Raw genomic sequence first — 25,216 nt, 5'->3', positions numbered from 1 at the left:
TTACAACAGAATGCCAGAACTAGAATATCTTCGGAGCTCTTTGACGTGGGAGACTTCAGCTGTTAGCCTGATAGCTCGACTGCTTCAAACGAGAGGAAACTGCCATGGCTTCAGCTTCTCTCTCGGGGAGCTGCAGCACATTGAGGAGTGCTCTGCTTCCTCCTCAGTTCTGTCTCTCGTTCTCAGAGTCTGTGTCAGGCTATTCTCCAGAGGAAGAACACGTCCGCTGCCCTCCATTGGTACACAGCAACTCGCCTTCCACTGTCTCGCTGCCTGCCGTCTCTGCGAAGAAAGGAAAGACCGTTCCTCCTTCCACCACGCTGCTAGCACGACGCCGGCAGCGGCACATCGGCTACAAAGAGGCCATCCTGAACCCCCCCCTCAAGAACAAGCGTATCGCAGACAGATTCTTGAACAGCCCCCAGTTGTCCCTTAAGACCCTCCCTCTCCTTGGCTCGTGCCTGCCGCCCGCGCCTCTCATTGATGAAGTGAAGACAAAGAGTGGATGGATCAGTACCTACCCGAGGCCAAACAAGCCCTTGGCTTGCCTCTTGATGGCCCCTCGTATCCTCCAGAAACCCCCATGTTCCACTTTGATACGCTTCTTTATCTGGCATTTCAGCACTTTGAGAGCCGACGCAATGCAAAGTCCCGAGCCGTCAGGGTTGCTCACTCTCGGATCTGGTTCCTTGGGCATCATGTCCTTGAGCTCGCCCTCGCTGAGTACTTCCTACTGAGATATCCACGAGAGACACCTGCTTGCATCCGGGAGCGTGTGTGGTTCCTGATCAACAAAAGGAAATTGCCGAAGTGGATAAAATCAGCATCCCTTGATGGAGTTCTCTTCCCAGATCAAGCCATTGATTCAGTGAAAACAGTGACAAGACTGAACTCCATCAAGTAAGTGGCACTGCATTGATGTCAACAAATATGTTAGCTACACAAATTTTTACTTACAAGTTGTTTACATAATCCAATGGCTTAGAGGACTGTATGTACTTCTATTCATATATAGAGCAGTAGCAATGAGCATGGACAGAGGTCATGAACTTGGATTCTAGTCAAGAGTCATGATGCAGTTATGATACTGATAGGGAACATGTTCTGTTATGCATCCATTCATATGCGTTTACACTGAACACGCCTGACCTTTTTTCTTTCCGTATCGGCTTTAATATATGCTCATCATTTTAAGACTTTTTAAATGAGCAAATCTAGGGCTTTTGGTGATGAGCATTCACAAATCCTAATTGTTAGTGATGTATAAACTTGTTTTATTAATAAATGGGATCACTTCATTTTTGTAGCTGTTATCCTCTCAAGCATTTAGTTTTGATTTCCAAAAAACTAAAGGTTGCAGGAATTAAAGATTTTTTGTTAGCCACCTTGGATAGTAGGGGGGAGTCTAAATTAACATCGATGCCATCTTGGTAGTCTTGCCATCATCTTGTACTATTTGGATGAGAATAATTTACCTTGAAGGTGGCTAGGCATCCAATCCAATGTGTTGTACTGGCCTCTTGGCTCTATTGTGCTAGTTTTAAGATATTAAGTTTGGAGTCTCTCATTTGGAAAAAGCCCCAATGGTATAAGTATGGGACTCTTGGAAAACCTCTTGGCAATGGAGATATATATATATATATATATATATATATATATATATATATATATATATATATATATATATATATATATATATATATACATATATATATATATATATATATACATATATATATATATATATATATATATATAGAGAGAGAGAGAGAGAGAGAGAGAGAGAGAGAGAGAGAGAGAGAGAGAGAGAGAGAGAGAGGAGAGGAGAGAGGACCCGAGAGCACACCAATGGGAGAAGGTGAAGGGCAACTCAAAGGGATGGTGGGTGAGAATGAAGCTGGTCATGGTCTACACTATTATCCATAGGTCACAATCTTGCTAGTCTTCACAATGATCTTGATTATCGCTTCGGTCTTCCCGTTGATCCTCTTGATCTCAACGATTGGAATACTAGTCTTCATTATCTTGGTCATTAGTTTGGTAGTCTTCATGGTCCTTGTCATATAGAGGTTCCATCCAATCCCCCCATTCATACTAGTTTGGCATTGAATATCCTTCATAAAACCTGCAAAAAACAAGGAAAATGCTCTATTTTGATATTGAGGGCTTTGGCAATTGTGAATGACATGCTATAGGCTGTGTTTCAAAAGGCCCACTTGCTGTATGGATGTTGGTGGGGCCGGAGAAGATAACTACTTGAAAAGGTGTATTTCAAAGTCATTGGGTTGGTAGGAGGCTGGATGATGTTGAATGCAACAGATGGAAGCCAAAATGTAGTATTTGTGATGATGTCTCCTCCTTGTTTCAGCTCTAGTCCTCTTTTGGTGATGATCGTTAGCGATGCACATGCTCTGGCTCTATGCATATCATATTTGAGTTCTGAATAGGTGACATATTTATGACTGGCTGACTTGTATTTTTGGCCTCAATAAATTCTAGGTGACCTAATCATCATTTTCTTTTATGTTAGCTTGTTTAAAGTCTACCTTTTCTCCATCTCATTATTGTCTCAAACATGCACACTGTATCCTATTGGAAAAGAGGGTGACTGGGAACACTTTGTTGGTTGGTTGCAGCCCATGCCTTTGCATACCCTCTTGTGCTTTGGTATATGGATCCCGTTTCTTAAGTTTGTTATTTTTGAGTGCATGTGTCATTTAGTTCTTTGTGTTATAACAACTTCATCGTTTTGCATCTGTTGTACCACATTCATCTCACATGGTATCAGAGCTTAAGGGCCTTGGTTCTAGTGTTGTCCTTCAATTCTGGCTGTTGTCTAAGGTTTGATTGCTCTTCTTAATTATTGCAAACATTGCGTTTTGTTGTTGCATCTATCTTACTTGGGCACCTCATTTAGCTGGGCGGCTTGTTTACCATTCGTTTTTGGTGTTGTATCTTGTGTTTTCACTAATACAAATTGTGTTTTGATCAGCCAGAACCTAGACTCATTAATTTGCACTAACCTCAATTGCACCCCACATGTATAATATTTACTTAATCATGTGATTAAAAATTAATCCACATGTTAAGTGAGGCTTGCAAAGGTACATGTCCTCATGATAGCCCTCCCCCTTAAATTCCTTGCAATTGTCCCCGATTGCATTGCAAGATGCATCAAAAGCAAAGGATTGCATTGGAATTTTCACAAGGCATCATAGTCAACACAACATTGCGCACTGTTGCTCAACGATTCTGTGTCCAACACATGCTGAAAATTACTAGTCAACATAACATAACATAAGACTCACAAATAATCTTAAAAACATTGCTAGATTATCAAGGGATGGTCTATAGTATAGCATAAACCATGGTTGAAACATCAATGGCATCATAACATATGTTGCTGTCCATAAAATCAGCTAGATACCATTGAAAATTAATGACCATATACTGAAAACCAGCATTCGGTAATCAGCCCTATGATTATTAATTGATGCAAATGCAAATGTATAGTTTTAGAGCAACAGATAATAAACCATGTCATACCTATATCAAATATAGTGCCCAGAACATCGAATAGTGATCTTGTGGCAAACATACTGTTAGCTATAATACCTTGAATGTATGCTGAATATATCTGAGATCCACTACATCTAGAGCTTTCCATCACCAGTGAGTGGAGGTGCTAGCTCCCTCACAAGCATTGGGTAATACTCTAGACCCTTGCTTTGTTAAACCTCACTATGTTCGTTTAAAAGTTGGCTTTAATTGGAAAGCATCAAGGTAAAGCTACAACAATTGAGGATAGTTTGCCAAGTCATCCTTCTCATCCATTTGGCATCTATTAGCGAATAGTTTTGAAACTTCACCAAGTACCGTTTGGAAACCTTAGCTTTGATATTCTGCCCTTTGTGTGTCAAAATTTGTTTTGGTACCAATATCTCATCAACCTCTTCAACGTTAGGCTGAATTTCAACGGATACATCCTCTGGCACATCACCATGAAAAGGCCTAAGCAAGCTCATGTGAAAGACATTGTGTATGTGCCAGTGTGGAGGCAATTTCAGCTATAACATGCATCACTGATCCTCTTGAACACTTGAAATGGCCCATAGTATTGCATACTCAGCTTTGGATATAATCTCTCTTTCCCCTTCATCCTTTTTAGCCATGCCTTTTCAAAGAGCAGTAACACATAATCGCCCTCTGCAATTTGCAAAGCATACCTATGATGATCGGTTGCTCTCTTTTGCTTATCTTGTGATCTTTGAAGTGCATACTTTCCCTTCTGATAAGTTGCATCCATGCTTTCCACATAGCAATTAACCTCAATTATCTTATCTTTTGTGTGCAAAATAGAGGATACTTTTTTACCATCCTCTACCACCTCAAAAGAAGCCTTACCAATGGGACTATGCACCGTGCTGTTATATTTAAACTCAATCAACGACAAGTACTGTTTCCATGGCGCTTTGTGGTTTGATACATAGCACTTCAAAAGATCTAAAACTGTGGAGTTAGCCTCCTTGGACTGACCATTAGTTTGTGAATGAAAGGATGAAGAGGATTTTAGCATTGTGCCGATATTCTCAAACAATTCTTTCCAAAGCAAACTTGTCATCTGTGGTCACAATCACTAATGATCAACTTTGGTATATCATCATACTTAAAACACATGTTGCATAAAAAGACTTGCCATATGATTAGCCTTTATCTTTTTCCTAATTGGAATGAAGTGGGCCTGCTTATTGAACTTGCATATGATAGTTTATATCTAATCATTCCTTGTAGATGTACGTGGAAGCTCAAAGATAAAATCCATAACAATGCTCTACCAAGGCCTATCAGAAATAAACAAGGGCTGCAATAAACCCGACATCTTTTGCCTATCATCCTTGACTTTTTGGCATACTATGTATGTCTTGACAAACTCTTCAAAATCATGCCTCAAAGCTGGCTAATTAAAGAAGTGCTCAACCACCTTAATTGTGGTATCAATACCTCTATGACCTACATAAGGAGGAGCATGAGACTTAGTCATTGTCACCTTGGCTCTCAATTGCTTTGTGAGACGTAGTCGTCCATGCATCATTAGAAAGCCCTCCGAAGTACAAAGTGATATGTCTCTAGCCATTGCAAAGCTGATCATATACATTTTCAAAGTTTGAATCAGCTGCATACTGATCTTTCATGGCATCCAACTCAGTGTGATAAAGCATGTTGATAGTTTATGGATACTCTCTTTATTTTATTTGATAATTAGCCAGCCTATTGTGGTAGGACAACTCCTTTATTTTTGTCTATAAAAGGAGGGAGTGTGGCCACAGTCCATTATCTATCCATTCACGTACTTGCAAATTCTTGGTGCGGAGAGAGGGAGCTTGTGGAGTGTGTGAGGCAATGATCAATCATTGTATTTTCTTGTCATAGTGGATTTCTATTCCCAGTTACATCTTATTGTCTCTTTCATCGATCTTGTGTCTTTTATTAGTCCATTGCGTTTTTTGCTCTTTTAACATTTTTACCACTAACTCTGACCATGTCTTGATAATGATGATAAATGTTACTATTAATGAGGTGTTGTATGCCAATTCACAAGTGGGAGGTACTTGGAAAGCCCTCCTACAACAAGCTATAAAAACTATCTTTGTAGTGTTGAACAATAAGGACTAGCTTGATGGATAGTCACTTGGCAGCTAAGCGGGCTTTGTTGATGATATTACAAGAATGGTTGACCTCATGGGGCCTTTTTTCTACAAGCAAACAATTGCATTTCACACACAGCCAATGGCACCGATAAAGCCGTTGTAGCCTCCTTGCCAAGTATGCCAAGGCCGAGACGCCAAGGTCTATCCCTTGGTTGCGGCCTTAGTTATGATTTGTAGGAGTGACACCACCCAACGAAACGCGATATAGTGTTTGCTCGATCATGATTAGATAACATTGGATTCTTTTTTTAATTTTGAGTACATTAGAAGCTTCTTTTTTGTGAAAGGTGGATGGCGACTGTAAACGACAATTGTCGCTATCTCAATTGTGGGAAAGGACTGCACAGGCATGCTATGAAGGGGCCATTGTAAAACACACATTTCTCCCTCGTATCCTAAAACAAATCCCCTTGACATTGTCGTTGATGTAAACTGAAATGCTAAAAGCATTACTCTTTAAAAAAGAAACCCTAGTAGATAAAGAGGGGTAGGGCATTGCGAAGAGAACAATGAGTAGGAGAGAATGCATTGATTCTGACTATGAGAGAGAGGAACTATGACCACTAGTTTTCTATGATGACACTCTTGCGATTCAACTCTCTACACCTTGTTTTCCGATCCCAACATCAGTATAATCCTTATTAACCCCTTTTTTTGTCACCTTCTCCTAACCAAGCTCTCTACTTTGCAATGTACGTTGAGAATCAATTAAAAATTGTGGCGATATAATGGCCTTGAAGAGGACTGCAATTGTAGCAGGGCAAGTTCTAGCCACAATGGGAGCAGAATAAGTGGCTATGATGGAGCAAGCAGTCTCCATGACAAGTGCAGCCCCTCATTTGCCTCCACTGCTCATTTATCATGTGACTTTAGATAAGTTATATTCTCTTATTAGAGGATAGACTCTTTTTCTTCTCCAAAAACCATGGGATAAATCTAATATGTTTTAATCAAGATATCTTACTAGTCAAGCCTTAGCTTTCTAAAAAGAATATAATATACTTTTGCAATCAGATGAGTAGTAGAAATATTACTTGTTTTGTTGTTTCGATTTTGTAGATGGAATAATAAAAGCTTTGTTTGGAAAATATTGCTCTCTTTGTCTTGGCTTTTTTATTTTATAATTGTGCTTGTAAAGTAATAAGAAAGCTATTGATAGATTGAGAGTGGGTATGAATATCCCCAAGCACACCACATTGAGTTCCTCCAATAGGAATTGGTTCCATCACGGGTGCTTGAACCAGGCCAGTTGAAACTAGCTTTTCTTTCGGGATGGGTGGTAATTCCTTGATTACAACTTATTTACAGTAGCAACATTTATTACAAAATTTAGAAATGCAAATTAACTCACAATCTTGGACAATGGACACCCGGTATTTCTTTAACTTAATTGAAAAAGAAGTTGATGTACAATGGGATTTTCCCAATCCCTTTCGGTATTCCAACTCCCCTTCTGTCCAAAATGACCAGAAAGCCTTCAAACTGATTTGCCCATTGATTCGGGCAGTTGATTGGCCTTTAGCTGCTTTAATGGAGATGGAAAATCCCCCAAATTCATTGATTTGTTGGTCCCTCCACTTGAATTTGACTGAAAATAGCTTCAACCTTGTTGAATCCAAGTCTTGGAGCTTCCAAATTTTGGCACACTTTTTGAGGCTACTACTAAACCCTATTTTTGGTGCAGATTAGGGTTTACAATAGAGAAATCTGAAATTTCTCAGCCTCTGATGATCTCAATGCTGTAATTTTTGGAGCAAGGCTATAGAGAGGTTGGGAGATGAGAGAGAATGCCGAGGAGTGAGAAAATTAAGACTTTCTTCACGAAGAATTGAAGAAAATCAGTCATTTACTGCTGTTGCCCTGCCTCAATAGCTTGTAGATGCTGTTGCCTGCTGCAGATTGGTCTTCTCCTATCCCTGGCTGCCTCAGAAGGTCCTCCAATGGCTATAGATTAGACAAGCATTATCTTCGCCCTCTCTCTTGCAGGCTGAATGCCCTTAAATGTCTCTCTCCAACCTCTAAATACGTTTTTTAGACTTGCATGGACATTTTTGATAAGTGGCAACATTTCCAAATGGTTTTTTCAGCACTATCCATAATTAAATATAATTTTCAGTCTTTAAATACTGAAAATTAATCTAATAAATATTTCGGTGCCCAGAAAAATAATCCGATTGGCCAATAACTAAATTAACTAGGCAACTTCCATTCACAAGTGTCTTTGTACTATCTTTGACCATTAGATTGGCATTAGGTACCAGCATCTGGCTCTAGTAGCACAGACACTAGCCCCTCCCAAGTGATAGTATCTTGTGTATGAGAGATGAGAAGACTCGTACAAAAGACATTATACTTTGATGATGGGAGATGTGACAAAGTCGTCACAACAAGGATGCAAGCTCATTGTGAATCTTGCTAATCTTGTTGATGTTGTCCTTCATCGTAGGGGAATTCGCGAAAGAGAGATGCAGCTTCAACCCGAAAATCATCCCATGCTTGAATGTTTGAACTTTATACAAGGATGCCAATCAGATTCAAATCTTGGTGGTTTGGTGGAAATGGCTTATATGGAGGAGCATAGATTTTGTACAACTCAAAAAGAGAAATGAATGGGCTCCAGCATTGAGTGGGTGCAGTAAAGCTATTGATTCTTGGGCCGCTTCAACTAGGGAATCCACAGTAAGTCGGTTCGTGATCAAGGATAGTGACAAATTGCCACAAGTCAAAAGTGTCGAGGATGCACTTGACTTTGCATGACCATAGATAATAATTTACCCCATCCAACTTTTTAGAAGTGGGGAGAGAGGGTAGTATGGGCACTTGAATAGGTGGTGCCATAATAGCCAATTGTGGGTTAGAGGCCATGAACGGTTGAATAAGGGGAGAATCATATGAAGGTGGTTGGGAGGGAGCCTGGTCATGGTCCAGATGGCGATCTACATCATGATATCTGTCACAATCTTACTGGTCTTCGCGACACTCCTTGCCATCATGGTGGTGAGGGCACTGGTCTTCTTGGTCTTGGTTGTCATTTGGTGGTCTTCACAGGATAGAAAACACAGCCTATTTAAGGCTGGTTTTGATCATCAGATCAAGGAAAAGAGGCGACCTAGCTTGAAAATGCAGCTGATCAGCACCCTAATGATGTTACCCAGCAGTAGACAGTAGCAAACAATGCTCGTTTGATCAACTGGGGCTCCCACCAAGACAAATGATACTATGTGAGAGTGTGTGGTGGAAAGGTACAACAAACATGGAGTGAATAGAGGAGACAAGAGGAACAAAGTGAAAGTTAAAGAAACAAAGGAACAAATTTGACAGGAATCCGAATGATACATGGTCTTTTTCTGACCATGTGAGGCTCACAGGTAGGAGATGACCATACATGACACACATGACTGCTAACAAGAACTTGTGGTAACAACGATGATTTAAAAAGTTTGAGTCTGATGGAAGCTATTGGAGTGCTGAAGATAGACAAAGTTTTAATGATTAAATCAATATCATTGTTTGATTCTTGGTATTTTTCCATCTACAGGTGTACATTTTCACTCATTGTGATTCTCAATTTGTCACATCATAGCACAAGGTTTAAAGATGTAGTTAATGTTAGAATGTATCATACAATCTTAAGATAATATGTGAAGTGCTAATTTCATTGCTGATTAGGGTTGTAACTTCATGTTGTTGTTTGCAGCCAAGTTTGTACCCACTTTTAAAATATTACTATACCCTTGAAAAAAGAAATATTTTCAAAAACCACAACTTTCCTCGCAGTTATTGCCTCAGTATGCACAAGATGCACATGTTCACAATTCGAAATGGTTCTTGTTGCACCAGGGTAGCTTTTTGGGCCTTGATTGGAGCCTTATATCTGACAATGGGAATGAATGAAGTTTACCGTGTGCTATTTGAAGTCTTTGGGTTGGATCCTGATCATGAAAGTTGTCAGCCAAAACCAAGGCCAGGGCAGGAAGATGTAGATCACGTCTTCCCTCAATTTGAAGAGAAGCAGTTGTCTTGGCAGGACTTGGCCATGCTTAAGGCATGAAAGATAATTGGGTTCTAGAAACGTTTGTTCATATAGTTTTTGAATTTCTGTACCTTTTCTGATTATTTGTGTCTTTACAGAGTGAAGAAGATGCTGTTTTTGCAAAACCATTCCTTTTCAGGGCATGTGTGCCACCAGGTATGCAACGTTTTCGGGGGAATTTGTGGGAGGTTGATAGCCTTCCTCATGTTTTGCGAGCATTGGGATATCCACTCTTAGGCTTGGATGAAGATCAGAGTATAGCTTCAGCAAGAAATGCTGACCTAGAACTTGGGCTTCAGGTATTGTTTCAACATACGTAACATACTATTACTTCATGAAATTAAGATATAATATAAACAAATCTGTCTACATTAAATAGTCTCATCCTTGGGGAGGTATGTTCGGAAATGCTAACATTTTGGAACTGTATACTCAAGATATGACAGCTGGATGCCCAGTCTCACTGTTAGAGACACTGTTCCTGTGGACTAAGGGAAGTTGTTATCCAGACAAAGTGATTCCTACACTACGCATCTGAACTGATAGGACAAATTCAGAAACATATGTTGTAGGCTGACAATTATGGCTAGTATGGCCTGCATGTGACTATGCAGGGAGATGAAACATCCTCCAATTGACCTTCTGTCCTTGCTGTTCAACTTAAAGGGTGCAAGGAATCTTTGAGAGGATGATTGGATACGTGAGGGTAGGGGTAAGGGCCAAAAGGTCACTGACAACCAGAATATGCCTATTGGGTGGTTTCATTTCGTCATGAATCTGATCCCTTCAACCACTGATTAAGGTTAAATTCATGTGGAGCATTATTTCCTGCCCTGTCGTGGCCAACCAATCACATAACCACAGCATTCCCTTTGGATGACCTCTGTACTGATCCAAACAGCTCTAATGTGTACTCTATTATATTCACAATAGCTTCAAACCTTCTAGTGACCATGTTGCACAGTGAAGAAGTGACATGTTACACACTCGAAACTTTTCCACATGATAGGAATGGCTAGTAGCTTGATTTCTGAAAGCTGAAAAACTTAGTGTGTATCCCAAGCTGCAGCTCAGGCTCTGGTATCAAATGTGAGACCATTGTCCACTCCTTGACAAAACACATGGGTGTCAATGGACGTACTAGACTGTGAATGCTTAAACTCTAGAGCCAAAAAAGTATTATTATTATCCTCACATGGCCAAAATGACCTTGAGTGATTCTCATCCTTAGATATTGTCCTTGGATGTAAAGAAGCTAATTCCCACAGCAAACTATAAAACTGGAGATATAAGAAAATAGACTAAATTGCCAAGAAACCATAGCCAAGGTGGCTAGGCTGAGATCATGTTACCATTAATGGTTGAGAATCAGTTGATGAGAGGTTGCAGCATGGTATGCATCCCAATGCCATGGTGGCCAAGAGTATGCACCCTCTTAGATGGTGGGAGGTTGAGACTTCGAACATGAAATGTTAGAATAGCCAAAAAGATCCCTGGCAAGTTACATCTTAGCCTTTTATACTTAACCCTAGTAGGCTAAATATGGGCTAAGGCATTAAGGCATTTTGACTCTATTACAAGCCATCCCGGACTAGAAAAGCTTTGTCCTCAAAGCTGAATTTGGGACAGGATACAAAGATGAATACAAGGATAGCTTGAAATAGATAAAGTCATACTGAAATAAAACTCCATACTGAAGAAGACCAAATAAGTCGATGAAGAAGGACCATGTAAGGGGAACAAACTACTATAGGCTGTCCAAAACAAGCTTCAGTACAGATTTGGCCATATCTTGAAGTAGAAGTGTCCAATTACCATGTACGAGCTATAAAAATGTAGAGGACAATATGTAGTATTCAGCCATGCCATCAAAATCGAATTTTGATGAAAATAAAGCAATTAGTTTCAGCACAAAAATCTATTACAGCAAGTTGGTTACTACTCAGTGGGTGAATTATCCTCTTGAAGAAGCCATGGAAATTGTTTCAAATACGAAGCATGCTGCCAAGAAGACTCTTCCATAGGCAAACCCTTCCACTTTATAAGTTACTCCACAAGAACTTGGCTCCTTAGAACCTTCTCCCACTTACCAACAATCTTTTCAGGTTCATAAATGATTAAACCATCTTTATCAAGGGGAGATAGCTCTTCAAGAACTTGGATTTCAAGAACAACAAACTTCTTGAGTTGAGATACATGAAGGATATTGTGGATACGTGTAGTTGAAGGCAAATCAAGTTGATAGGTAAGATCCCCAACTCGCTTAATTATTTGGTATGGACCATAATACCTATGAGCAAGTTTATTATATCCTCCCTTGAGAGAAGCATAATGGGATTTTGGAACCTTTAAGAAAACCCATTCACCTTTTTCAAACTCCACATGTTTTCTTTTATCATCTACATAGGCTTTCATCGTCTCTTGAGCTTTTTTAATATTGTCCTTGTATTGCTTCATAAGAGCCTCCATCTTCTCCAAATCTTCACGAGCACGAGGGTTCACATCCTCATGAAACAAAGTGGAAGGCACTTGGACCTTGTAGCCATATAATGCTTCAAAAGGATACACGCCAAATACTCATGTGATGAGTATTATTATAACAAGACTCCGCAAGGTGAAGCCAATTATCCCATGCGTTTTGTGTATTATGGCAAAAGTGATGCAAGTAAACCTCTAGCCATTTGTTGACCCGTTCGGTTTGCCCGTTTGTTTGTGGATAATAAGCCATACTAGGAGTTAAAATAGCCCCCATAGAAGAGAACAAACTCCTCTAAAAGTTGCCCACAAATTTAATATCATGATTGGACACAATCTTCATTGGCATTCCATGAAGCTTAAAGACACATTCCATAAACTGATCGACCACTTGCTTCGTTGTAAATTGAGCCTTGGTTGGGATGAAATGGACTGATTTAGTCAAACGGTCTACTATTATATAAATGCTATTCCATTCATGTTTTGTTGTAGCCTATCTCGTTATGAAATCCATGCTAATATCAGTCCACTTTCCATGAGGAATAGGTAGTGGTTGAAGCAATCCATCGGGTAGAAGTGTGAAATTCTTATTTTGTTGACATGGAAGACATCTCACGACATAGTCTTTAACATATCTCCAAATGCCCTTTCAATAAAAGCTCTTATAGATATTATCAAATGTTTTGAACAAACCATAATGTCTCGCTAAAGGTTAAAAGTGTATCTCTCACAAAATGTGGTCTTTGAAAGATGATTGAGGAGTCAAGAAGACCTGTCCGTGATACCATAAAAGACCATTGTGCTACTTATAATTTGGATACTCTTCTTCTTTGCCTTACTGCAATTTCTTCATCATTTTGGATGTTGGGTCATCAAGCAAATACTCTTCTTGAATGTTACAGATCCAATTCTTATGCACGGTTGAAATGGTTGGTTGTTTTTATGTAGATTTGTTCGTGGGATGCGATAGGCTGAGTCACCCTATCCCGTGGTCACCAATGACAGATGATTTTTGACTGCGAGAAGTGCTTAAAAATAGCCAAAATTTTTAAATTTTAGGGAAAAAATAGACTTCGTTGAAGGCGGCAGGTGCAATCAATATGATTTTAAGCGGCAAGGCTCAAAAAGTGCATTAAAAAGCCACTAGATGATGATTGGTGAATTTTCATAAATTTTCAACATGTCAAGCGAGACCTTGGGAGATGCCGGGCAGTGGGGGACTTCAAGACGAACTGCCAGAATTTTTCAGACTTCAAATTGGACATCGGACGAGAAAGAGGGAGTGCCCAGGAGGCCAAGACCTAAGAGGCAAGTGGAAATGGACTTTAAAAATCCCAAAGGGTGTACCTTTTAGGAGCTCTTGTCATGAGGACGTGAAAATTTGATGCTTTGCTTATGTTCAATTGACATTTGATTAAAGGATTAATCAAATGCGCAATTAAAAGATGCACATGTGTTACACATGTGAGGTGCAAGTTACTTTCTCACAGTTGAAGACCGAAGGACCCTATGAAAAAGATGGGTGTCAAAAGCAAAAGTTGTAACAAATTACTACACTTGTTAGATTCTAGGTGAATTTTGGTGTCAGTTTGCCCCTAGGACCATTAATTGGCCATTAAGTGTCAGTGGTGACACTAGTGACTAGGCATTAATTAATGGATTAATGCTTGTCCAAGGGTCAATTAATGCATGGGACCACTTTGGGTTGCAAATGGCCTAGCCAATTAATTTTTGGATGGGCAAGGTCAATTTTTTGGGCATGGATTAAGGGCTGAATTAATTTTCAGAATTAATTAATTCTGAAATTTAATTAAATGGCTGAAAATTGCTGAAAATGGATTAAGAAAGCTGTCACTTGGCAAAACTTTTCCATGCAAGTGGGGAAAAGGCTAAATAGGGCTGAAGGGAGAGGAAAATCTCGTTTTTTCATTTTGGAGCTGTTGGACTGTTGCTGCCAGCTTTTGGGGCCAATTCCCAGCCATTGGAGACCATTTTGGTGATGGAGATTGCATATTCTTGACCTTGGGAAGCTGACAATTGCTGCGGATGCACTTTCTCTTGAAGATCACAATCTCTGATGCTCCTATTGTTGTTGGTGCATCCGTTTGGGGCTGGTACAATAAGGCAGCAGTTGATTTTGATCAGTTCTTCGCGACAAATCTCAAAATTCTCTCTCTCTACAGCATTCTCTCATCTCCTTCAGCATATGCTCAGCCATTCTCAGCAATTCTCAGCCATTCAGAGGAGATCTCAGCCATTTTTGGTGGGTTGATCTGTAATTTCTGCAGTAAACCCTAATTCACAGCAGAAATTAGAGTTAGGGTTTAGTAGCCACCTTGGGATCCGTGCCAGAGATTGAAGGCTCAAGGGACTGAAATCAGCAGTTGGTAATTGAAGATTATCAAGGGATTCAGGAGCCAGCCCATCCCGAATTGATTTGGGGTAGCATTTGGCCTGCCAAGGGTAAAATTGGAGAAGAAGTCCTGGGTGAAACAAGGGGCAAATGACCTAAAAGGCTTGTTGGACATTTATGACAGCAAGAGCAATTGGTTAGCAGGAGGAGATTGAAGAATCTCAAGTTGTACTTCTTCCAATTGAATGAAAGCTAAAGAAATATCGGAAGGGGCTCCAATTTTGGGGCCAACAGGGTGTCTACTGTCCAAGAATGTTATGGTAAAGCAATAGGATGAAAAGACAAATTCAACTGAAAACAATAGCATTACCTCTTAATGTTGATGAAGAGTAGTAGATGAACCACGACCAATCAATTCCCAACAATCCATTATCAAATGGATCAAGATTGAAGAACATAAGGCCAACTTCAAGAAAAAAATAGTCTCTCGATGATTGCTTCCATGTAACTTTAGCTCCAAATCATAAAGATTACTCCAATGAATCAAGAGAATCCCATGCTTGAGTAGATGTTGGGAATAAAAGGTCACCGTGCCTTTTATATGTGCACGGGTGTGAACACACCCTTAGCACATTTGTACTTTTACACACACACACACACACACACACACACACATATATCTCTAAAAACCTAAAGAGGTACACTTGTCTCCTCTCTACTTTGCACTCTCTCTCTCTGTCTCTCTGTTGTGAGAAAGCATTGCGTGTCTTAATCCTCGCGCTCACTGTCACAACAAGCTGGTATCAGAGCGGGCAAGGAGTGCATGCTTCTCGAGACGTCAGAATTTAGCCGGGTAAGAAGGCGACAGTTGCTGTTGGATAGTAGGCAGACATGACTAGTAGAAGGTGACGGGCAGCAGTCGATAGGTCCATTGCGGGCGACAGGGCACGCTACAAGTCGATGGGTGGGTTAGGCAGCTGATGACATGCAAATAGGTGGATGGACAGCAGGCACATCGGCAGGCAGCATACAGTCGGGCGACAGGCCGTAGCCCAAGCAAGAAGTTCGACGGGCAGTTGATAGGTCGCAGACTAGGCGGTAGGCAGTAGGGCAGCGAGTCCGGCGAGAGTTCACAAGCTAGGCGGTAGACTTGATGGGCCAATGCTAGGACAAGCTCGTCACTTCAAAATTTTCTCCTTAATTTTTGCCATTATTTTGCCGAACAATTCACATGCATAGGCACAATGTGAAATTTGGCCTAGGAAAGTTGGGGCTTTTCGCGGATTTGGGGACCTTAATGCAGAATTGGACATTCTGACTCAGAAATTGCAAAATAAGTGCACATTTACCTGGGAATATTGGGTTTTTTTAACATTTTAGCGATTTTTTTAAAAATTTCACTGAAATTTGTGCACATCAGTCTTGAGAAATTTGGGGATTTGTCGAGATCTAATGCGAGCAAGACACAACAATGATATTTGTCTTAGAAATTGCATGACTTTGTGACATTTTGCCTTCGGCATTTGGGGCTTTTCATATACATGCAAGAATTGGGCTGAAATTTGCCCAATTTCTCGACATTGATGCACATTGGAACTCGTGCAATTTGGGGCTTTTGCTGTGTGGGCAAAATTTGTGCGCCATTTGGTCATTTTATATACATGTGAGTTTAATTCCATGCAAGTTGGACTGCATGGAATTAAATTGCTCTATTTTGGCAAAATTGGCTTGTTCTATGCATGTCAAAGACAGTGCAGATGTATAATTGATGCTTTGAACACAAAATTTTGGGGCTTTTGAACGAGTGTGTCAAATTTTGTGCCCGTGGGTGCATGTACAATAGAAATTGCAGCTAAAATTTGGGAATTCTCATGTAATGTGATGTACTTGTCCTGAAACAGCTGTAATCAGTTGTGGAGTGCTGTTGCACAAGGTTTAGTGCTTTTGAAAATTTATTTGCAGATCTGAAATTTCTGCTTCTACATGGTTATTTATCGCTGGTTGGTACTTGTTTCTACCTTGGTCACTTGTCTGTAGTTTGGGCCTGCATTTGTTGAATTTTTTGGTCACATTTGGGCTGAAAATCATGGCTGGCAGAAGTGACAGCAGTCATCTCATACACATTAACAAGTTGAAGGAGCACATAACTTTGCAATCTGGCAAAAACAGTGCTATTATATTCTGTTGCAAAAGAAGCAGGCAAAGCCGATTAAGAACAAAGGGGCAAAGCCCATAGATATAAAACAAGAAGACTGGGATGAGCTAAATGAGCTTGCACGCTTGACCATCGAGCTATCGATTTCTGATGCCTTACTGTTTAACATTGAAGGTTTGGATTCTACCTATGTTATTTGGACTCGACTAGAAGAATTGTATGCACAGAAGAGTGTCGCAAGTAAAGTGTTTTGGTTGAAAAAGCTTATGGATTTACGTATGAAAGAGGGTACAACAATGTCTACTCACTTGAGTGAGTTTAACTTCATTTTCAACGAGCTGGTTGCCTTGAAGTTTATGATTGATGAAGAATTTAAGGCTATGTTCTTGCTTTGCACTCTGCCAGAGAGTTGGGATACATTTAGGACTGCTATGAGCAATTCCAATGCGATCCTTTTGTATGGTGATGTAGAGAGTGCTCTACTCATGGAAGAAATGAATTGGTAGAACAATACATCTAGTAAGTCTTCCAATGCTTTGCATACTCGAGGCAGATCATAGCAGAAAGGCAAATCTGATAGCAAGAGACGCAATAAATCACGTGACAAGGATGTTGAATGCCATCATTGTGGCAAGAAGGGTCACTTTAAACGTGACTGCTACAAATGGAAGAAAGAGAAAGGAAAGGGCAAGAAGACAGATGATATCAAGGAAGAGAAGAAAGAGAGTCAGCCTAAGAAGAGCAATGTCAAAATTGAAGAAGTAAATGTAGTCACTCATGACAGTGACAGTGGGAATGACGTACTCTTTGTCTCTTCACACTGTAGTACACATGCTTTACTTGTAGATACAGATTATGACATGTATACTTGGATTTTAGATTCAGGTGCTTCCTTTTATATTACCCCTTATCATGAGTGCTTCTTTGACTATACAGGGGTTTGACATGGTGTTGTCCATCTTGGGGACAACTATGCATGTGACATTGCACGTATGGGCAGTGTGCAGTTGTAGTTTTAGCATGGTTCTATCTTCACATTTCAGCATGTACGGCATGTACCTTAGCTCAAGCAGAGCTTGATTAGCACAGGGCAACTAGATGACGATAGATTTCATACCACCTTTGGTGATGGGCAATGAAAGATCTGTAAGGGATCTAGAGTGATTGCCAGAGGTTGTAAAAGTGATACCTTGTATCTTCTCCATGTATCTAGTGCGAGTGATCATGTTGTTGCCGTGACCGAGCAACCAAGTGTTTCTTTGTGGCATGGCCGGTTGGGACACACGAGTCAAATTGAAATGAAAGTGCCTTCTCGTTTGGGTTATTTGCCTTGTCTTCGTTATGCCGATTTTTGAGCTTTGTGATCATTGTGTTTATGGTAAACATGCATAGACGTCTCATAAGAAGTCTCTTTCGCTGAAATCTTCTCCTCTAGAGTTAGTACATTCTGATGTATGTCAGATGCCAGGGTTATCTTTAGGGGGAAATAAATATTTTGGTACCTTTGTCGATGATGCTACACGGAAGGTATGGGTTTATTCTATTCGTAGCAAGGATGAAGTGCTTGACAAGTTTAAATTTTTTTTGGCATTGGTTGAGAATCAGATTGATAAGACACTTAAGTGTCTTCGCTCTGACAATGGTGGGAAATATGTGTCCAAGGCCTTTTAGGCATTTTGTGATAACAAAGGGATAAAGAGGGAGCTCACTGCCCCTCATAATTCACCCCAAAATGGAGTTACAGAGCGTATGAATCGGACCATATAGGATAAGGTCTATATGATGTTGTCTCATGTTGCTTTACCTCATGGTTTTTGGACAGAGGCTGTTATGACAGCCATACACTTGATTAATCGGTCACCAAACAGGTCTTTTAGGGGAGGGGAGGGGGGGGGAGTTCCCCAAGAAATATGGTTGGGCAAGCCACCTTCGTATGCATACCTGAAAGTGTTTGGTTGTGAAGCATTTGTGTATATTCGTAAAGAAAAATGCAGGAAACTTGATCCAAAGTCCTATAAATGCATTTTCTTAGGATATGGTGACGAGGGTGAAATGGGGTATAGATTATGGGATCCCGAGAAAAGAAAAGAAGTACGCAGTAATGATGTTATCTTTCAGAAAGATCGCATGCATAAACAGCCCGAAAAGACTGAGGTTTGTAGGGTTGTATTTCGGGAAGAAATACATTTTGGAAAGCTAAATGTGCCCATTGTATAGCAGCAAATACCTGCTGTAAATAAACCTCCAAATGCAGAAAATAATGCTGGAACTGATCAGCCAGCTATTGTTCATAATGATGAGCCACTGGATGTGCATGAACAGCCAGGACAACAAGCTATTAATACTGATTTGGAGGCTGAAATGCTAGGACAACAAACTGAAAATGGAAATTTGCAGGAACAGCCAGCGAATAATGATCATTGGGTTAGGCTATCGTCTAGGGCTACTAGACAACGTGATAGATTTGTTCATGGTGCAAACAATGTGGTTGATTATGTTATGTTAATAGATTGTGGTGAACCGTCTTGCTTCAAGGAAGCAATGGACAGACACGACAGCAAGAAATGATATAAAGCCATGTTGTCAAAGATGGAATCTCTTGAGAAAAATGACACTTGGGACTTGGTACAATTACCTAAAGGGCAGAAAACCCTTCCATGCAAATGGGTTTACAAGATGAAGGCCACTTTTGGTTCCTGACCAAAGTACAAAGCAAGATTGGTTGCAAAGGGGTACAAGCAGGGACATGGAGTTGACTTTGATGAGATCTTCTCTCTTGTAGTCAAGATGACTACATTGAGAACCATTTAGGGCTTGGTTGCAGTTGAAGATATGGATCTCATATAGATAGATGTAAAGATTGCATTCTTAGATGGTGATTCTCATGAAGACATATATGCAATAGCCTGAAGGATTTGTGGAAAAAGGGAAAGAGAAGATGGTATGTAAACTCAAAAAGAGTTTATATGGGATGAAACAAGCACCAAGAGAATGGTATCATAAGTTTGATGCATTTATGCAGTCTCAAGGTTTTTATAGAAGTCAAGTGAATCATTGTTTGTACACCAAGAAGGCAGTCTGATTATCTTGGTTCTGTATGTTGATGACATGTTGATTGCTGGCAGGGATACTCATGCCTTGGACTCATTGAAGCAAAGTCTTCATGGCAGCTTTAACATGAAGGATCTTGGTGATGTAAATCACAATCTTAGCATGCGAATACTCAAAGATAGGTCAAAAGGATTACTCTATCTATCTCAACAGGAGTATATCTCCAAGGTTTTCCAGTGTTTCAATATGGAAGGGGGGGGGGGGGGGGAAACAATTGGGGTTTCATTGTCTCCATATGTGAAACTCAATGCAAAGGACAGCTCTACATTTGATGATGAGAAGGCTGAAATGGCTAATATACCATAGGCTTCAGCTGTTGGCAGTTTGATGTATGCTATGGTTGCTACACGTCCTGACATTGCCTTTGCAGTGGGAGTGGTTAGCAGATACATGGTAAACCGTGGTAAAAAGCATTGGGAAGCAGTGAAAGGTATTATGAGATACCTCAAAGGCACAAAGGATTTGTGCATCTGCTTTGGAAAGTAGAAGGCATCTGTCGTTAGCTTTGCGGATGCATACTATGTTGGTCATGCGGATCACAAAAAGTTCACTTCTGGGTATATGTTTATTTTCACAGGAGGAGTAGTCTCTTGGATCTCCAAGCTACAAAAGTGTGTTGCATTGTCTACTACAGAGGCAGAGTATGTGGCTGCCACTGAGGCATGCAAGGGGGCTTTATGGCTTTTACGTTTGGTGGGAGAGCTTGGCATTACAGAGTTGCCTGTTCTCCATTGTGATAGTTAGAATGCTATCATGGTAGTACGGAATCCCATCTTTCATGCAAAGACCAAGCACATACATGTGAAGTATCACTTAATTAGAGATGTACTTGACAACAAGAGCATTGAGCTTGTCAAAGTGCATACAGATGATAATCTTGCAGATCTTCTCATGAAGGGTCTTCCAAGAGAGTGGTTTGCTCATTGCTGACAGATGATGGGAGTTGGATAGATATATGTATTTTAGCTTTGTACATATCTAGACTTAGCTGATTCTTTTCTCCCCTTAAGGCACATTGCCTTTAGGTGGGAGGTTGTTGGGAATAAAGGGCCACTGTGCCTTTTATATGTGCTCAGGTGTGAACACATCCTTAGCACATTTGTACTTTCATATATATGTGTATCTACAAACCTAAAGAGGTACACTCGTCATTTTGCCCACAAGTCGTGCTCACTCTCCTCTCTACTCTGCACTCTCTCTTTGTCTCTCTACTGTGAGAAAGCATTGCGTGTCTCGATCCTCGCGCTCATTGTCACAATAGTAGAAGTCTACAATGATTGTTGGAGAAGATCCTTTGAGCCTTGAAGAATCTAAATTCTTGATAGAATCAAGAATTTCAAGAATTTTCATACATTTTTATGTTGAAGAGGATGAAAGTGCTATCAATCTTGATGGAAGGCTTCAATGTAAGCCAATCCTTGATGAAGTAGCTTTAATCTAACCTTCCCTGAGTTGTAGACAACAAAAGCCTTATGGTTTGAAGCTTCAATAAAGCAAAATTTGATGAAAATTGATAGCTATCCTATTTTTTCTCAATTTGAAATGGAGAAAATGTTTCCAATCTTGCTTTAAAGCTCCAATGTATGCCCAATGTTGATTGTAGATGCTTGCCTTGCACTTCTTGAAGCTAAAAGGCACTAAGATTGATTCAAATCTTTAAGAAATCTTTGAAATTTTCATACTGTCCAAGTTTTGCCATAGCTAGGGTTATGATGAGAGTTCAAAGGTTTAAGAAGAGTGAAAGATAAAGTAAGAGATGATTAATACTCCATGTAAGGGCTGCATTTGATCAAGTAAATGTGGGCAAAGCTTGTAGATGAAAAACGTGAACTGATTCAAGAGAACAAGAGGATGTTGAAAAATGGCGCAAACTGTCTTGGAACCTCCTCTTGCATCACGTGGTGAAGTTGAGCTAAAGATGAAAGAGAAGAGATCCCCATGAAAGCTCTCACAAGGAAGCTTGGAAAGAGGAAAGAGAAGCCTACTTTAAAAAGTAACCATAGTTTAACTCTTCCAAACCTTGTTTAGACTCAAGTTAAGTCCAAGAACCTTCAAAATGGCCCCAAATTCTTCTTCATACCTTCTTTAAGAACCTCAAATTTAGTCCCTACTTATTGCAGAGAACCTTAACTAGTCGTGGTTTTAACTATGTCAAGTCCTGTGACTGATTCTTGTCCTTCAATTACCCCGCGTCTAGTCTTGTAACTAGATCCACCATGAAAATGACCTTGCCATTGGATCAAATATTTGCTTTGATACGAATGTAAAGAAGCTAATTTCTATAGCAAACTATAAAACTTGAAATACAAGAAAATAGACTAAATTGCCAAGAAACCATAGCCAAGGTAATTAGGCTGAGATCATGTTACCATTAATGGTTGAGAATTAATCGATGAGTGAGAGGCTGCAGTATGGTATGCATCCCAATACCATGGTGATCAAGAGTATGCACCCTCTTAGATGGTGGGAGGTTGAGACCTCAAACATGAAATGTTAGAATAACCAAAAAGATCCTTGGCAAGTTACATCTTAGCCTTTTATACTTAACCCTAGTAGGCTAAATATTGACTAAGACATTAAAGCATTTTTACTCTATTACATTGGAGGATGCTGTTAGGCCTCCATCTTAGTAGCGAAGTGCTTAAGCTAGATGATTTTCACAGTGGTGGGAGATGGAGGAGTTGCTCTAGACATGATTATTACAATTTGCCCTTGTAGGAGGAATTCCGAATTACAAGCTTACATGCAGGCTCAAAGGAGATGGAAGGTTGGGTGTTTATTCCAACAGCTACACCGAGAGTGAGATATTATACCCGTCTTAGGGGGCAGGTGTCCAACAATGATTTTCGAATCTGTATAGAGAAGCATGCCATATATCTGTTGACATTAGGGGCGCTTACATATGCTAATCGTTTGGGAGCTATCAAGGCTAGGATTGTGGTACCATCTCTGGAGATTGTGAGAGTCAGGTGAGTATACATGTGTCCCACATGGAGGTATCAATGCGCTGGACTACATATTGAGAACTTGAAAGACAGCCCAACTCATACACAACTTCTCAATACCCCTTACATTAGAGCAGACACGACTGGCCTTCGAATGCCAGTTGGGGTAATTGTTATTTAATTGGCAGTGCTGGGAATGGCAGCTTCTTCCCATGCCTCTCTCCATCCCATATGACTGTACAATGACAGGCTTTAGGGACTTCTTAAGTTTGTATCTCAGTTGCAAAATCACCATGCTCAATTATGTGCACAAATCCTAGGTCAGTTTAATTTATTTTGTAAGATAGAAGGAAGATGAAGTAGACAAGGGCGGATTTGGCAGGAACTCAGGTTACAGTCCAGTCTTATATGCTCCAGGGCCTTATATAAAGTGAGAATCTAGCTGACACATATACTAGAGCATAGCAGGTGGAGGTAAACACATGGACGGTATTGATTCTACATGGCAAGGCCTTTGTCACACATTATTCCTTAATAGGGGAGGATTTGCAATCATCTAGGGGTTCCAAGAAATCAGACACGTGATGATATTAGCTCATTTTAACAAGGCCTTTGCTATATGTCTTGCCTGGTTGATTGGAAGTGGAGAATTGCAAATGTTTAGGGTTGCTATTTACAAAATCTTGGGTCCTACTGAATTAACTGCAGTTGTTTGCTTTGCAGCTGAATGTTTGATTCTTTAAATCATAGTCGATAGTTCCTCTATAATCTCAATCAGACATTTTATGCTATCTCGTCACAGCTGTGTTTTCTTCATCCTTCGAAGTACAAATTTGATCATCCACGATTCTGTAATGAGCGATTTGAGTATTTGGGCTCAAAGATTCAGGTATAATTGTTTTGTGCCTTATCAAATGTGTCACCAGAATGCTTTGCAATCACAACTGAAATATATAGTCTTCCAAAACAATGATTTGGAAACAGAAAACTGAAATATGTAGTCTTTCCTGTATTGGTTTGTGGTGCGTATGCAGGATGTTGTGATGGCAGAGAAGCTGCTTATGAGGCACTTAGACGGGCCTGGCTCATGGTTGCAGGTGAAGCACCGAAGGCTTCTTTTCAACCGCATATGTGGCAAATATTTTCGTGAGAAACGACTGCAAGATTATATTGCATTCTCAGAGAAAAGGGAGGCTGTTTTTGAGAATTCAAGAAAACTGAGGAATCTCGCTTCCACTGACGTGTCACTTGCACTCCATGGCCTGGGATATGCTGTCTATGGCAAGGCAGAAGTTAGACGACTCATGTTCCAAGTTTTTGATTTTGAACGCCTGCATGTGGATGATGATGACGGCCCACAGAAATTGCCTTATGACCCGGTGCAGTTCCAAACATTGTACGGCAGACGAATGTATGCATGACAATGCAAGAGTGCAGAGACATACATACAAGCAAAGAACTGAGGAATGGCTTCCCACGAAGCATGGTGTATGGTGAAAGGCAACTGCTAATTAATTATTTGCTTTCAGGAGATCCTTTCCTCACACCCAAGATTAGTCACCAGAGAGCCTGCCCTCACCACCGAAGAGCTCGAGGTAATGTGGTCAAGGTAAAGCCAATTGATGCTGCCAAGAAGGAGATGAGAGTTCTAGCATGTAACCTACCTCGTGTAGTAATATATCTTCACTTAAGCTAATGATACATTGTAAAGATTGATTCAAGCCAAATGATGTGGCTCATTAGATTAGGGAAGAGCCATGTAGCCGTAAGTAATAAATGTGTAATACAGTTATGTGGCACTGCACTTACTAGTACCTTCATCTCATCAAATGCCATGGAGAGTGACTCATAAGTTCCTCAACTTCTCCAACGTCCTTTGGGTACATGCCCCCTAATAAGGTCCAGCAAAGGCAATGATATTTACACATTGGCCATAGGAGAAGTGTAGGCTTTGGAACATGTCTTCATTGTACCATACAATACATGGAGTTTGGATTTTTGGCACTCCGAAAAAAATATGGATAGTACCTACGTTTTTTCTCTTTTGCCTTTTCCATTGTATGCTCATATTTCAATGGGGTCTTATAGTTTACTATTAGCTTCTTAGATAACAAATTTCAAATATGTGAACCAATCTAGATTTATAAATTTGTATGCTAATGCATGCTTGGGTGTGGCTATTTCGAGAAGGCAAATTTTTTGTTTTGTTTTGTTTTGTTGTGTTGAGTTGGGAATCCATGATTGGGTCGTGCAAATGCTATCAAAAGGTGAAACCTTCAAGCCTTTGGTTTTGATTATATTGCTTATTTCCACTCCCTTTAGTTGATAGCTTTGGGGAGACCAGCATTACACTTTGTGAGGATAGGCACCAAGCACCCCTTTTAGGGGTTGAGGTAACCCAAGATTTGAGAAAGGAACATCCTAACCCTCACTTGA

General features: G+C 40.2%; 1 protein-coding gene across 1 annotated transcript; it reads left to right on the top strand.

The window, feature by feature from the left end:
• Positions 1-10: 10 nt before the first annotated feature.
• LOC148038631 (ribonuclease III domain-containing protein RNC1, chloroplastic-like) lies at positions 11-24,817 on the top strand. The gene is given in 6 exon segments (XM_087673860.1): positions 11-491; positions 494-900; positions 9,549-9,753; positions 9,840-10,040; positions 23,583-23,669; positions 23,815-24,817. Coding segments are annotated over 6 exon segments (1,674 nt in total). The 5' UTR covers positions 11-104; the 3' UTR covers positions 24,202-24,817.
• The last annotated feature ends 399 nt before the right edge of the window (positions 24,818-25,216 follow it).

This window comes from Lygodium microphyllum, chromosome 3, assembly GCF_053477565.2.
Source record: "Lygodium microphyllum isolate KBCC chromosome 3, Lygodium_microphyllum_v1.1.10, whole genome shotgun sequence".
NCBI lineage: Eukaryota > Viridiplantae > Streptophyta > Polypodiopsida > Schizaeales > Lygodiaceae > Lygodium > Lygodium microphyllum.
Note: the sequence above shows the minus strand (reverse complement) of the source record. Positions and strands in the feature narration are given on the sequence as shown.